The sequence below is a fragment of the Triticum urartu genome, chromosome 5 (assembly GCF_003073215.2).
Source record: "Triticum urartu cultivar G1812 chromosome 5, Tu2.1, whole genome shotgun sequence".
NCBI classification, from domain to species: Eukaryota; Viridiplantae; Streptophyta; class Magnoliopsida; order Poales; family Poaceae; genus Triticum; species Triticum urartu.
Window position 1 is genome coordinate 445,593,072 of NC_053026.1, and position 14,150 is coordinate 445,607,221.

Genomic DNA, 14,150 nt, shown 5'->3' on the forward strand with positions numbered 1-14,150 from the left:
CTTCCGTTCGTGGTGGAGTGCATGACCGAGTTGGTCAAGCTGTGCGTGTGCCTTTGGATGATGGAGTTGGGCGCATAAAAATTTCAATCCCTTCGTTCTCCGGCAAGTGCGAACCAGAAGGCTATTTGGAGTGGGAGATGCGTGTTGATCAAATATTTGATGCCCATCATTATAGCGAGGAGAAGAAAGTTCAACTTGCTGGAATTGAGTTCACCGGTTACGCGCTAATTTGGTGGAATCAAATTTGTCGTTCAAGAAATCGCCCGACGACTTGGTGAGGTATGAAAGAATTCATGAGGCGTCGTTTTGTTCCTGAACACTATAAAAGAGATATGTACAACAAGTTGCAGCGGCTCTCTCAAGGTAATATGAGTGTTGATGAATATTACAAGGAGATGGAATTGCTTATGATACGTATAGGGACAACGGAGGATCCAGAGGCGACCATGGCACGTTTCTTTAACGGGCTGAATATCGAGGTGCAAGATCGTGTTGAGATGGTGGTCTACTACAACATACAAGATCTTGTGCACCAAGCTGTGCGTGCGGAACAACAGATTAAGCGACACCAAGTCAACACAGTTCCCGGTACCACTTTGAACACATGGCGACACTCGCAGCATAAGAATGAGGATGTCGGTCCTAGCTCCAGGGCGACATCATCAAATTGCTCTCATGGTTCCGTGCAAAAGGATGCTTCAAAATCAGGACTGTCGATGGTTGATTCTAGTGCACAGTCGACCGGACGCACTAGTGACATAGAGTGTTTCAAGTGTGGAGGAAGGGGACATATGAAGCGTGAATGTCCTAATGAGAAAAGAGTGTTGCTCACGAGATATGGCTATGCATCCGCTAGTGATGAAGAGGCAGTTTCTGACACTTCTAGTGAAAAATCTAGGGATGCTGACAATGTGGTTGCGAGTTTTGAAGCTGCTGAGTCATATCCTTCACTAATGGTGCAGCAAGTGCAAGAGGATCGCATTGAGGATAAGGGGCAACGTTGGAATATTTTTCAAACTCAATGCCAAATCAAAAACACCAATTGTAAGTTGATCATAGATGGAGGAAGCTACACCAATGCGGTCAGCAAGGACTTGGTGGATGCCTTAGCATTGCCTACTTGGAAGCACCCACAACCACACTGCGTCGAATGGTTATATCAATCGGGCAAGTTGAAATTTACTCACAAGGTGCGTCTTCATTTTTCTGTGGACGATTATATTGATACGGTGATATGTGATGTTTTGCCAATGAATGCATGCCACTTGTTGTTGGGGAGGCCTTGGCAATATGATCGACGTGCCACACATGAGGGGAGGTCCAACACTTATTCTTTTTGGGAGGCCGGAAAGCGGCGTGTGTTGCAGCCAATGTTTGATAGCACAATCCAGGTTGATGCCACTGTTTCGTTGCAGAAGAAAATTGAGAAGAATACATTGAAACCGAGGATGGTTTCTCTTAAAGGAGGAGGGGATGATGTGGTCATTGGTGTTATAGCTACTAGAAAAGAGAGAAACACCATGAAGATGTCCAGGGTCGTGCCATATATTCAAGATACGGAGAAACACAATAGTACCAGTGCAAAGGAATTGAAAACTCCAACGCATGCATCTACACAGACTTCGTGTATACTTTATATTGGCTCTGTTGGTATTCAAATTCACTCAGCTGAATCATGGAAGGAAGACATCAAGCCAAACTTCAGAACACCACCGTGTAGTTGTAACCTGGCTGGAGAAATTCCAACTGGGGTTCCACTTTGCTAAGAGTCCTAGTTAAGTTGGGTTAGATGTACGTGATCAGCGTAGCCGTATTATTTTATTAGGAAAGTATTATTTAGTAGTTAGGAGAGAGATTCCTATACGTATAACAGAGATTAGTTGATATAGAGTCCATGTCGTTTTAGTTTCTCTCGTTGGTCGGTTTGGCCGTGTGACGCCTATATAAAAGGCTGGCTACGGCCGATGTATCAGGTCAGATTTTTGTTTTAGTCATGAGTTCAATAAAACTACAGAAAACGTCCCATGTCTGGGGACACCAAATATCTTTGTTGCTGATCCAAAGGGATTTTGTTGCTGCTGCGTGTCGAGTCGATCCAATCTACCCGACACAAGTTTCTGATCTTACGGTCTTTCATCTTTGCTCGACCGGAATTTCTTGTTCCTGCTGCTAGTACCGTGAAAGATCAGGCCATCGACGACTCGCCATCTAGTCGAGTCCACATCACAAGAGACTCTTTGTTATTTGGTTGCAGGGTTGCTTGAGAGAGACCATCTTCATCCTACGCCTCCTACGGATTGATAAACCTTAGGTCATCCACTTGAGGGAAATTTGCTACTGTCCTACAAACCTTTGCACTTGGAGGCCCAACAACGTCTACAAGAAGAAGGTTGTGTAGTAGACATCATCCATTACAACGGGAAAAATACCATCCCCTAACCCAATAATTATGACTTAAGACCCCCGATAGGTTCATGTACTTTATTACAGCACATGTCATCTCATCTGTGTTGTCACTTATCCTTCTTCCCACCCTCGCCGACGGTGACCTCAGTGCTCCCATTATCACAGTGGGTTTGAATGTTGTCCATTCTAAGGTGTCTCTCTTGGCATAAGATGAGTAATATGTTTTTTCTAAGGTTTTGGTGAGACCACATTTTATTGATTAATATACTAGCTAGTTGCATGTGGGTTTGCAACAGGGAAACCACATTTTGCTGATTAATTAAGAATGCCTCAATAGAGATGTCGTGAGTGTTTTTTTTCATGGCTTGTCCCACATTGACGTCGTCGGGTAGGATCATGTGGCGGAACATGAAGATGATAAAAAGGGGACGAGAGATTTTAGGAGGAGCCCACATAAACGATACTTTCCGAAATTAAGGCGATCCTCGCTTGAGTTATTTAACCAAGTATACACATGCTATAGTCATAACAGAAAAATAATGACACTGTCCGTAATTAATGTGATTTTTCCATCCAACATTTGATGATACTTTTCATCAATTAATGTATGTTATTTTTTGTTTTAAAGAAATCTTAACACTCGAACGTCAAATTTTAAGCTTTCCGCCCCGAATGCGCTCTGAACCATGAGATGGTTGCACGAATCTTACAATATGCAAAATGTAACGTCCCGGACACACCCGCCGGTGGTCGTTACTTCTGACGGGATCTAGACTGGCCCCACAAATCAATATTGTCTTTTCTGCGCACTTTGTCCTCACTCGTGCGCACCCAGGAGCAACTTCTCGATCGGTCACCCATTCTGAAATTACTCCAAGCTGAGCACACTTAACTTTGGAGTTTTTTCCGAATGGGCTTCCGGAAAAGAAGGAATTCCTTATTGATATGAGTAGTCTATCATCCCTAATAAGCCAGGCTATCACATACACCCCCACTCAGAGGAACTGATGTCCTCGTCGGGCCACAGGAACGTTCCCTCTTGGTACATACGTCTGTGCATCCAGTCCAGTACATATGCCATGTCGTGTGCCACGACGGATCACAAACGTCATGAACAACATGACTGCGCACCTGTCCACAAACATCCGTGTAACCACGAGGGCCGGCTCTGATACCAACTTGTAACGCCCCGAACACACCCGCCGGTGGTCGTTACTCCTGACGGGATCTAGACTAGCCCCACAAATCAATACTAGTCTTTTCTACACACTTTGTCCTCACTCGTGCACACCCGGGAGCAACTTCTCGGTCGGTCATCCATCCTGAAATTACTCCAAGCTGAGCACGCTTAACTTTGGAGTTCTTTCTGAATGGGCTCCTGAAAAAGAAGGAATTATATGATTAGTCTATCATCCCTAATAAGCCAGGCTATCACACAAAAGTACCCACGTCAGCTTTTCGTTCGTGAAATAGCCACGTCGCCCCGAATGCACTCTGTCCCTCACTCCTCCTCATTTCCTACCCACCACACTCCGTCGTCAACTCCTTTGCCCACTCTGTTGCCCCACTTCCTCCTCAATTCTATCCCTACTTCGTCGCCCACGATGGAGGCAAAGAGAGCATCGCCGGATGCTAGTCGAGATGTTGGGGCTCAGATTCATGGGCGCCTACATCGTTTCTGAAGTCGGAAGAGCTGTTCGTGTCTGGGCACGTCGTCGCGGGATCGGCGGATGGCAGGGTCGCCAGCTTCCCCGCGCGTCCAGATGAACCAGCAGCCGTGGGATCCGTCGGAGGTCGGTGATTACTTTCTTTTAGTGATCCGGAAATGGAGCAGAAAGTATTCTCACCTATTTTCCCAGAGGTGACCCTGAGTTATCAAACCCACGAGAGGAAAGCCCGCTTTAAGTTAGGGTCTCTAGCAAGTTTTTGTTAAAGAAATAATTCCAGCTTTTGACCGGATCGAAATCAAACAACCTTGAGTTTAACACTTATAATAAAATTAGGTACGGGTATGTGGCCTTATTGCTTATAACCATGTATTTGTGTTGGGATCCGATATGATCTTAATTTGTGCGCTGGAAGTCATCCGTCGATATGTGCTTGTTACAAACCGAAGTGATGGATGTTTCCAAATTATATCTTGATCGGCACGCGTCCCGCATCAAGAATCAGTTGTCTAACCGAAGGCCCTATCTGTCTCGTAGGGTTGCCTCGATAATTAGGATTGTAGTAATCACACAAAAGCTTTGTGCGGTTAATGACTACACCTCTTGAATCCCAGAGACAGGATCCATGTTACCGTACTAAATCCTTTTGTCACCAGTGTTCAGAATAACACTTCACGGTCTCCTTTCCCTTAGCCTCTCCATGGCTCGCTCTCCGTGATCCTGGGTACCTAAAAGGATGAAGAACGCAGACGAGACAAGATACATATACAGAACAGTTTTATTTCACGCATACAAGACATTAATTCAAACCCCTTCCATTGATCCCCACAACAAATACAAAGGGTTGTAAGGCTCTTGCCTCAACACGTACCTTAACGAACTACTCATAAATGGATATCAGATCACACGAAGAACACATCATAGAGATGGATTGATTAATAACATGTCTTGTAATGAATGTTGTGCGCGATGCATGATTACAAGTATGATCTAGTGAAAGAAGAGCTATGGTGGCTATGGAGATGGAAATAGCGGCGGATAGGGATGATGGACATGGATGAGGATGACTTTGTTCTGGCTTCGCTCGCGGATGCTCTGTTGACATTTTGACCTTGAACCTTTGGGTGGATGAGAGGCCTTGGTTTCCACGCCATACGACCGCGGTCGCATGGAATGCCGTCTGTTGCTTTGTGGCTTCTAACGTGCCTCCTCCTGATTTTCTCTATCTCCTTCACTCATTTCCATGTTCTCACTTGATTTCGTCCATATTTAGCCTATTTCCTGCGAAAACTCAATAAAAGAGAGGATTTGCGAAATCATATGCATTCATTTGTCATTGGTGGCAATACCAGAGCGAATATCTTGGTTTAAACAAGGGAGCGGCTAGATGTTAGTCGATTGAAAATAGAATTTGGTTCAGTTGACTGACCAAAAACTGTTTCAGTCATTCTCGTGATCGAATTAAGTTCTGAGCGTACAGAGTAGGCCAGCCGCTTAGCAGGCCCATCAGCAAGGAGTCAATGTAATAGGTCAGATTGATTGAGCCATGTGCAAGTGTCCTGTAGCATCTCAAGTGCTCTACATGTCACACAATAGAAAAATGTAGCGAGCAAGCTAGACTGTCGAGCTCTGCACATGATGGGTCCCATATAGTCGAAATTTTTGAGGTTTTTAGATGGTCATCTTTTTTCCAACAGTTAGACTTCACAGATCACTGGAAAAAAAGTTACACCTTCAGAGTTGCTAAGATGTGTTGCATACAAAAAAATCAACACACGTGCTACATACATTATCTAAAAAAGTATGCTACTGCTACATACTCTAAAACTTACTAACATGTACATCAACAAAATGTCCAGAACTTCCAAATGGCGAAAATATTAAATCAGTTCCCGAGGAAACTACATCGTTCTGCACACGCACTGCAAACTCACGAGGAGGTGTGCACTATTAACCCAATAACCAAAGGAAGAAAAAGGTCAGTTACGTGAAATTTTAATACTTGTGCTGGTTTTGCCTTAAAGAATAAATGAAGCAAAAAAAGGTTTCTTAGAAAGAATAAATTAGTGGTATTTCTATTACCCTTCAAGAAGAAAAACATATACACAAATTTAAACAAATAATGATTCTATCCATACAATTTACACAAAAATGGTGTTGTTTTGCAATATGCAAAAATACACATATAATAGTGAAATGTCCGCAATAAAAGAAATCTCCTAAAAAAGAATGAATTAATGGCACTTAATTTATAACTAAATAAGAAATAAAATGAAACTAAAACTAAATGAAAAATAAATAATTAAGTTTTTCTACGATGAATTAGAGGCTTCGGTATTACCTTTAAGAAGAAATAAAATAAAATCAAAAATAAATCAAAAACAAAATAATGAAGTTTTCTAATAAAGAATGAATTAGTGACATTGGTATTAACATTTAAGAAGAAAGGAAAAAATATAAAAAATGATAAATTTGCACAAAATTTACACTGAAATTGCACTTTTTATAATATGCAACAAAAGTATATAATAGTAGAATTCTCACTAGAAAGAAAGTCTCTAAGAAATAATGAATTAGTGACATTGTTATTAACATTTAAGAAGAAAGGAAACAAAAAAATAAAAAATGTGCACACAACTTACACAGAAATTGCACTTTTTTATAATATGCAACAAAAGTATATAATAGTAGAATTCTTACTAGAAAGAAAGTTAAAAATGAGAAATTTGCACACAATTTACACAGAAGTTGCACTTTTCTATAATATGCAAGAAAAGTATATAATATTAGAATTCCCACTTGAAATAAAGTTCCTAAGAAGTAATGAATTAGTGATATTGGTATTACCAATAAAGAAGAAATAAAATGAAACAAAAACTAAATCAAAAAGAAAATAATGAAGTTTTGTAAGAAAGAATGAATTAGTGGTTTTGGTACTACCCTTTCAGAAAAAAGAAAAGAAGTAACTACCAAAGCAAAATGACAAAACAAAAAATAGTAATATTTTTTAAGAAACAATTCATTAGTGACATTAGTGTTAACCTTAAAGATGAAGAAAAATACAGATAAAATAATGACACACAATTTACATTGAAATTGCATTTTTTTATAATATGACAGACTAAGCATACAATAGTGGAATTTTCATAAAAAATGTGTTCTAAGATGGAATGAATGAGTTACATACACATTACCCTTAAAGAAGAAAGTAGATTTAACAAAAAAGCAAAAGAAAATAAAAACAATGAAGTTTTCTAAAAAAGAACTAATGACATTGTTATTACTTTAGGAAGAAAGAAAATAAAAACAAATAATGATAAAAATTGCATACAATTTACACATAAATTATGAGTTTTTTAATATGCAAGAACAAGCATATAATAGTGAAAAAAATGCAATAAAGGAAATTTCCTAAGAAATAATGAATTAGTGGCACTTGTGTTACAATTAAATAAGAAATAAAATAAAGCTAAAACTAAATGAAAAATAAAATAATGAAGTTTTTCTAAGAAAGAATGAGTTAGAAGCCCTTTAGGAAGAAAGAAATTGAACACAAACTAAATCAAAATCAAAATAATGAACTTTTATAGGAAAGAATGAATTAGAGACATTGGTATTACCCTTTAACAAGAAAGGAAACAAAAAAGAGAAACTTGCACACAATTTACACAGAAATTGCACTTTTTTATAATATGCAAGAATAAGTATACAACACTAGAATTCTCACACAAAAAAAGGAAAGTTTCCTAAGAAGGAAATAATTAGTGACACTGGTATTACCATAAAAAAATAAAATGAACCAAACACTAAATAAAAAACAGAATAATAAAGTATTGTAAGAAAAAATGAATTTGTGGTTTTGATATTTCCCTTCAGAAAAAATGAAATAACTACTAAAAAAATCAAAATAATGAAGTTTTCTAAGTAAGAATGAATTAGTTGCATTGATATTACCCTTTAAGAAGAAAGAAACTATAAAGTAATCAAAAAATAACAAATTTACACACAATATATAAAAAAATTTGTGCTTTCAATAATATGCAAGAATATGCATATGATAGTGGAATTTTCACATAAAATACAATTATAATGAAACTGCACAATTTTCGTAGTATGTAAGAAATAAGCACATAGTAGTGCATTTTTCACAGAATTGCAATTTATACACATAAATTACTTGCGTGTTTATATTTTGTATTCACCCAACATCCAAAATATACCCATAAAAATCGACAAAAAACTGAAGCAAAAACGCACACAAACAACCTAATAAGAAAACACATAAGAGGCTTCAGCCCAACAAGAAATCGACCGACCCAAAATAGGGGTCAATCAAAAAACGTCCAGCCCAATACAGAACAACACACACAACAGGAAAAAAACAACTAGCACACATCTTGAAGCAGCCATCAACAGTTAAAAAAACCGACTAACCCAAAAGCTAAAAACTCAGTCAGCTGACGTGTAGCTAAAGTATTTAAACAAAGGGCAGAGGAGTGTAAACATATCACTCATCAGTCGGCGCCAAGGCCCTGGTATCCATGGCGGGGTCGTTTCTCATTGCCGGATCTAGCCGAGGGGGAGGCCGCAGCTGCGGTAGGGGGGTTGCGCGTCGATGTTGAGCCGGATCGCCTTCGCGTTCTTGCGGTGGAGGCGTAGTGCGTTAGTCTCCGTTGTGGAGAGCAAGCAGCGGAGGACCGTCGCGAGGAGCTATTTCTTCGGATCAACCATCGCGGAGACGTTGGACTGGCGGGAGGAAGCTACATACGCCGCGCCGCCCTCTCCCTGGCCCGCTGCCACATCGGGGTGGGATAGGCGCAAGTCATCATTGGCCGGTCCAACATGGTAGGACGTGTTCGGTTCATCCTATGTATGCCTCGCATCTGCCTTAAGACCTCATTCGGTTTGGAGGATTTTCATAAGAAAAACGTAGGAACAAGAATTGCATAAAAAAATTTTCTATAGATGCATTCGGTTCGTAGGAAGCATGCAGATGATTTTCATAAGAATACTATTTATTTCCTGTATTTTTTGAGAAAAGTACACATCCGCTCAAAGCTCATTTTCTGTATAGGAACGAGGCAAGACAGTTCTTAGGATGACAAATGTCATCCTATCAAATTCCTACACTACTTTTAATTTCTACGTTTTAATTTTCTCTAAATCGAAGGAGGCCTAATATGTGCTGGATATTAAAGGTGCCGATCAGTCCGAACTCCGAAGGTATAAGGGTAGTTTGAGGAGGCCGATTTGGTCGCGACAAAAACTAACCGGTCACCGACGAGTTGGTCCGACCGGTGAGCCGGGCTGTAGATGCTCTTGGAACTAGTTCACCCCTCTTTTTTGTGTTTTTTCGCACCTGATGCCTTTTCTCTTCTACCCCGTTATCTCCGACACTGGAACCCAATCCGTTTGGATCGAACCAAAAAGAAACGTCAATCTGTCCATCAGTCACTGGGCACCAATCACACTGTGGATCAGTCACTGGACGCCGTGATTGGTTCGAGCAACGGCGGCACCATGGCGCGAACAGAGATTCGTGGCACCATCGCGCCGGTGCGTCACGCCCACGCGCGCCTCCGAGCCAGCGGGCCGCGCACGGCACGGCGCACCGCCGTACCGCCCCTCCCATCCCGGCGCTCTGCGCACGCTGCGGCTGGCTGCCTCGTCCCGTGCCGTGCCCGGAGGCCGGAGCAACCGGCGCGCACGCACCATATCGGTTCGGTCCGCCGCCGGGCGCGAGGGCCAGACTGGTCGCGGGTGCCCGTCACCGGCCCGCGCACCCGGAGCAACGGGCTCGACGCGTTCCTGCCGGGTCCCGGCCCGATCGTGCGCGGGCATTTCGCTTGCGCTTATCGCCTCGGGCTCGGGGCGCCCTCCTGGGCCTGGCTGGTGGCTGCCACGGTGAGGTTCCTGTACGTGCCGAGGGGAGGGAGACCCGTCGCTGTGCGCAACCACCGCACGACCGCTGCTGGTCCACGAGCACGAGGTGGGCTGCACGAGCGCCTGGGGCCCGGCCGGCGACCGGGGCGCTCCGTCGGAGGGGGATGCGCACGACACGGCACCGCGCGCGTCGACCCGTCTCGTCTCATCACGGGAGCGGGTAAAAAACCAGACCACTCGGGTGGCGGCTAGTAGCTCATGGTGGTATACTACGTCGTACTAGGCCCGTACGCCCGCGCGGTGGTTGCCGCCGGGCGCTGTGCCGCGGGTCAAACAAAGGTGGCGGTGGCGCCCCCGCCACACCGCCCCAACAGTCGGCGCCACCTCACGCACGCATGCGGCCGCACCGTCAAATGCCGCCGCACCGTAAAACGCTGCTCCACTTGAGATGGACGGCTGGACCTACTCCACCGGCCCGCCCCCTTAAGACCCACCCCGCCGCACCGCCCACGCACGTTCGCGCTCGCTAGCTACACAAACCAAACGCCTCGTCCGTCCGTTCCTTTCCTTCCCTCCACCGCCGACCGATCGGAGCCAGCTTTGCTCTCGTTGGTAGGTGGCATGCAGGAGCCCGGGCGGCGGCCGTTCGCCGGCGCCGTCGACCTGCGCCGGCCCAAGGGCTACCCGGCGCCGTCGGCGACCGCGCAGGCGGAGGTGGGGGCGGCGGCGGCGGCGGAGGGGGAGGCGCACGGCGACCCCTGCCCGCGCTGCGAGTCCAGGGACACCAAGTTCTGCTACTACAACAACTACAACACCTCCCAGCCGCGCCACTACTGCAAGTCCTGCCGCCGCTACTGGACCAAGGGCGGCACCCTCCGCAACGTCCCCGTCGGCGGCGGCTCGCGCAAGAGCTCCTCGTCGTCGTCGTCCTCGTCCTCCAGCCCCAAGCGCGCCAAGAACTCCAAGCGCCGCCGCGTCGCGCCGGCCGCGCCCCCGGCGCCCGAGGCTGAGCCCGGCGCCGACGCCTCAGCCGCCGTCGCCGCGACGACGAAGGAGGCCGCGGCCACCGAGGACGTCACAGCAGCTGAGGATCCCGCCGCAGCCCCTACGGCGGACGGGTGTTTCGCTTTCACAGCCAGCGAGCCCGACGCGCCACCCGCGAAGGAAGGGTGCTTCACTCTCACGGCCGGCGAGCCTGACGCGCCACCCGCGGCGGACGGAGACGGGGGCTTCGCTTTCACGGCCGGCGAGCCCGACGTGCCACCCGCGGCTGACAGAAACGGGGGCCTGGCTTTCACCGATCACCCGTCGGTGGCGCTCGGGCTCGGCGTGGCGGACGAGGCCGGCGGGAAGGAGCTGGCGGACCCGAGCCCGTTCGAGTGGCCGTCGGGCTGCGACCTGGGGTCCTACTGGGTGGCCGGCGTGTTCGCCGACACCGATCCGGCGCTGTTCCTCAGCCCGCCGTGAACCGTGGTTGAGCCGAGCACGGCACGGTCCGAGGAGAGCTGATCTGAGCTCCCCCAACCTTCTTACTATCATCATCGTCTGCCCGGATTCCGGCCAGTAGTATTTGGAAATTTTTATGTCACTACTCACCAGAGGAGTCGATCTAAGAAGCCGTTTGTCTTAGTGCCTGATCGGAAGGCTAACCTAGAAGGTGAGGTGCCTGTATAAACCAATCAGTACCCGGTCTGCTCACGGCGTGTTTCAAGCCCTGAAAAGATTTCCCTTTCGCGATTAGCGAACTACCACTACCACTCATTATACTACTCCAGTGCTTGTTTGACTCCTCCCACCACATGCTCTGCTGCTCATGTTACGATTTTCACCGTGCTGCTCATGTCGATCATGGCTGCTGAGACCTGGATATGTACTTGTAGCTAGGCCGCACTTCTACCTCGCTGGTAGCATTCCCTGAGCGTCGTGAAGAGAGGAGAGCGTGCCGACCACGTACAGGCACGGTGCACTAGAGCACAGGGCATGTCCAGATTGCTCATAACTCCGTCGCGTACAGTACAGCGCAGGCATGAACAGATTGTCCAGATTGTTCCATAACTCCATCATGATCCGGAACCAATCGGCGGCGTGGGCGGCGAATCAAGGCGGCATGAATTCGGCCGCGTCGCGTACCACCGAGGGCAGGCGCAGGCGCCCGCCGGCCACGAATTATTGTCGCCCGCCCGCCCACGAATTATTAGATTCGACGAATCGCAGCGGCCGGTACGCAACGCGACGTCGTCGGGGGACGGGCGGGGGATATGTTCGTGTTCGGTTGGACGTCGGCGTCGGTCGGCGGACCTTAAATCGATTTCAATTCACGGGCGGGGCGCGGCAGAGGCCGACAGCTCGCTCGCTCGCTCGCTCGCCCGCGATTCCGACGGCGACGGCCCCCGGCCCCGACCGCGACGGGACGGACGCGCGCGCCGCGTCAGGGATGGGCTCGGCTCGGCGTCACGTGTCGGTCGGCCGGTCGATTCGGCCGTGGTGCGGGGCGACGTGTGCGGCGGTGGACCGCGGGGGGGGAGGGGGCCCGTCGACGTCGATCGCCTCGTCGCCTCGCCGGTGACACGACCCGGGCCGGGCGTACGTACGTACGTACGCGGCTGACGGCGACCCGACCGGCTCGTCGGGTCCGGATGTCTGGGTCGCCGCCGACGCCGGCTGTTGCCGCAGGCGTCGGCGTGACGGTTCTGGTGGCTGGGTATGCAGTCGTGTCGTTTGACGACGTTGCTGGTGGTGTGGATGGATATCGGTCGTCCGAGCCTCGGTGGTTTCGCGCTGAAATTCACGAGCAACCTTGCCATGTGTCTCGATCGACGAGTGCGGACCATGTTCGATGCACGGGATTTTCTGAAAATAGAATACAGGCTCCGCCGATTCAAAGAGATGTCTGTTTCTTCTTCTTTTAATTTATGGGATAATTGGTTTTATGCCTCTAGTTATGCCCCACTCGACAGAATTGTCCTTAATTTTCAAAAGCCAACTGTCTGTCCAACCCACTTTAGTCGTCTTGTGCTTTTGTCCTTTGATCGTTTGGCCATCATTTTAAAAACTTCATAACTAATTCATACTAAATCAGAAAAAAGCAAATAAGATACCAAAATGTTTGGGTAAACATCACCTACATGTCAATGCTATTTGCATTCATGACAAAAGTGTTGGAAAGTGCCCATCCAAGTTTTAACTCTTATCATACCACCATGAACAGTAAAATCTAAGAAAAATCAAAATATTCAAAAATATATTTTGTGGCAAAGAATGACAAATGTTTTAAGTGCTCGCCAAGTTTTACCAGAGAATGACATTCATGAAAGTCATGGTAAATTTTTTTTGGTTCCGATAGATGGTGCTATCATGCGTCCACGTTGATGGAGATTTCAACCCACGAAGTGTAACGACTGCGCGAGTCCACGGAGGGCTCCACCCACGAAGGGTCCACGAAGAAGTAACCTTGTCTATCCCATCACGGGCATAGCTTACAAAGGACTTGCCTCACTCAGATAGATCTTCACGAAGTAGGCGATCTCCTTGCCCTTACAAACTTCTTGGTTCAACTCCACATCACGATTGAGGCTCCTAGGCGACACCTAACCAATCTAGGAGACACCACTCTCCAAAAGGTAATAAATAGACAGTGTGTTGATGATGAACTCTTTGCACTTGTGGTTCAAATTATAGTCTCCCCAACACTCAACTCTCTCTCACAGATTTGGTTATGGTGGAAGAATAATTTGAGTGGAAAGCAACTTGGGGAAGACTAGAAATCAAGGTTCAAATGGTTGGAATAAAATTGTGATACTCCGATAGTTAAGCTACAGTAAACTCTTGCTAATCATGCCAGGTCATCATAATTAAACTTTTTCTAAATCTCACTTGTTTCAAACTAAGATCAAATTTAAATTCAAATAACAAGTCAAAATATTATTTCTTCAAACTATCAAATAAAAATGTGCTATGGGCGGAAATTTTTCACTAAGTAATTTTCATGTAACAACCAACAACTTTTGGGTTATTGAAATGCCCCTAACCTGATTAAAACTGTACGAGCAGGAAAATAATTGCCCCTTTTCAATTTCTAAAAATAGACAAAAAATTCCATTTAGCTTGAAATTTTTTGTGCATCTCTGGTATGTTACTAAGTATTTATGTACAAAGTTTGGACTAGAACAAACATCATTTGACATCTAAATCAAT

The 14,150-nt window shown here is 46.1% G+C and overlaps 1 protein-coding gene across 1 annotated transcript; it reads left to right on the forward strand.

Annotated features, from left to right (window-relative positions):
- The first annotated feature begins 10,427 nt into the window (after positions 1 to 10,427).
- Positions 10,428 to 11,749, forward strand: LOC125509650 (dof zinc finger protein MNB1A-like). Its single transcript, XM_048674667.1, has one exon. It carries the CDS (start codon positions 10,578 to 10,580, stop codon positions 11,421 to 11,423), a length of 846 nt encoding a protein of 281 aa, XP_048530624.1. The 5' UTR covers positions 10,428 to 10,577; the 3' UTR covers positions 11,424 to 11,749.
- The last annotated feature ends 2,401 nt before the right edge of the window (positions 11,750 to 14,150 follow it).

Excerpts from the sequence above, each read along its gene's own strand:
- LOC125509650 (XM_048674667.1), top strand. The coding sequence starts at position 10,578 with ATGCAGGAGCCCGGGCGGCGGCCGTTCGCCGGCGCCGTCGACCTGCGC.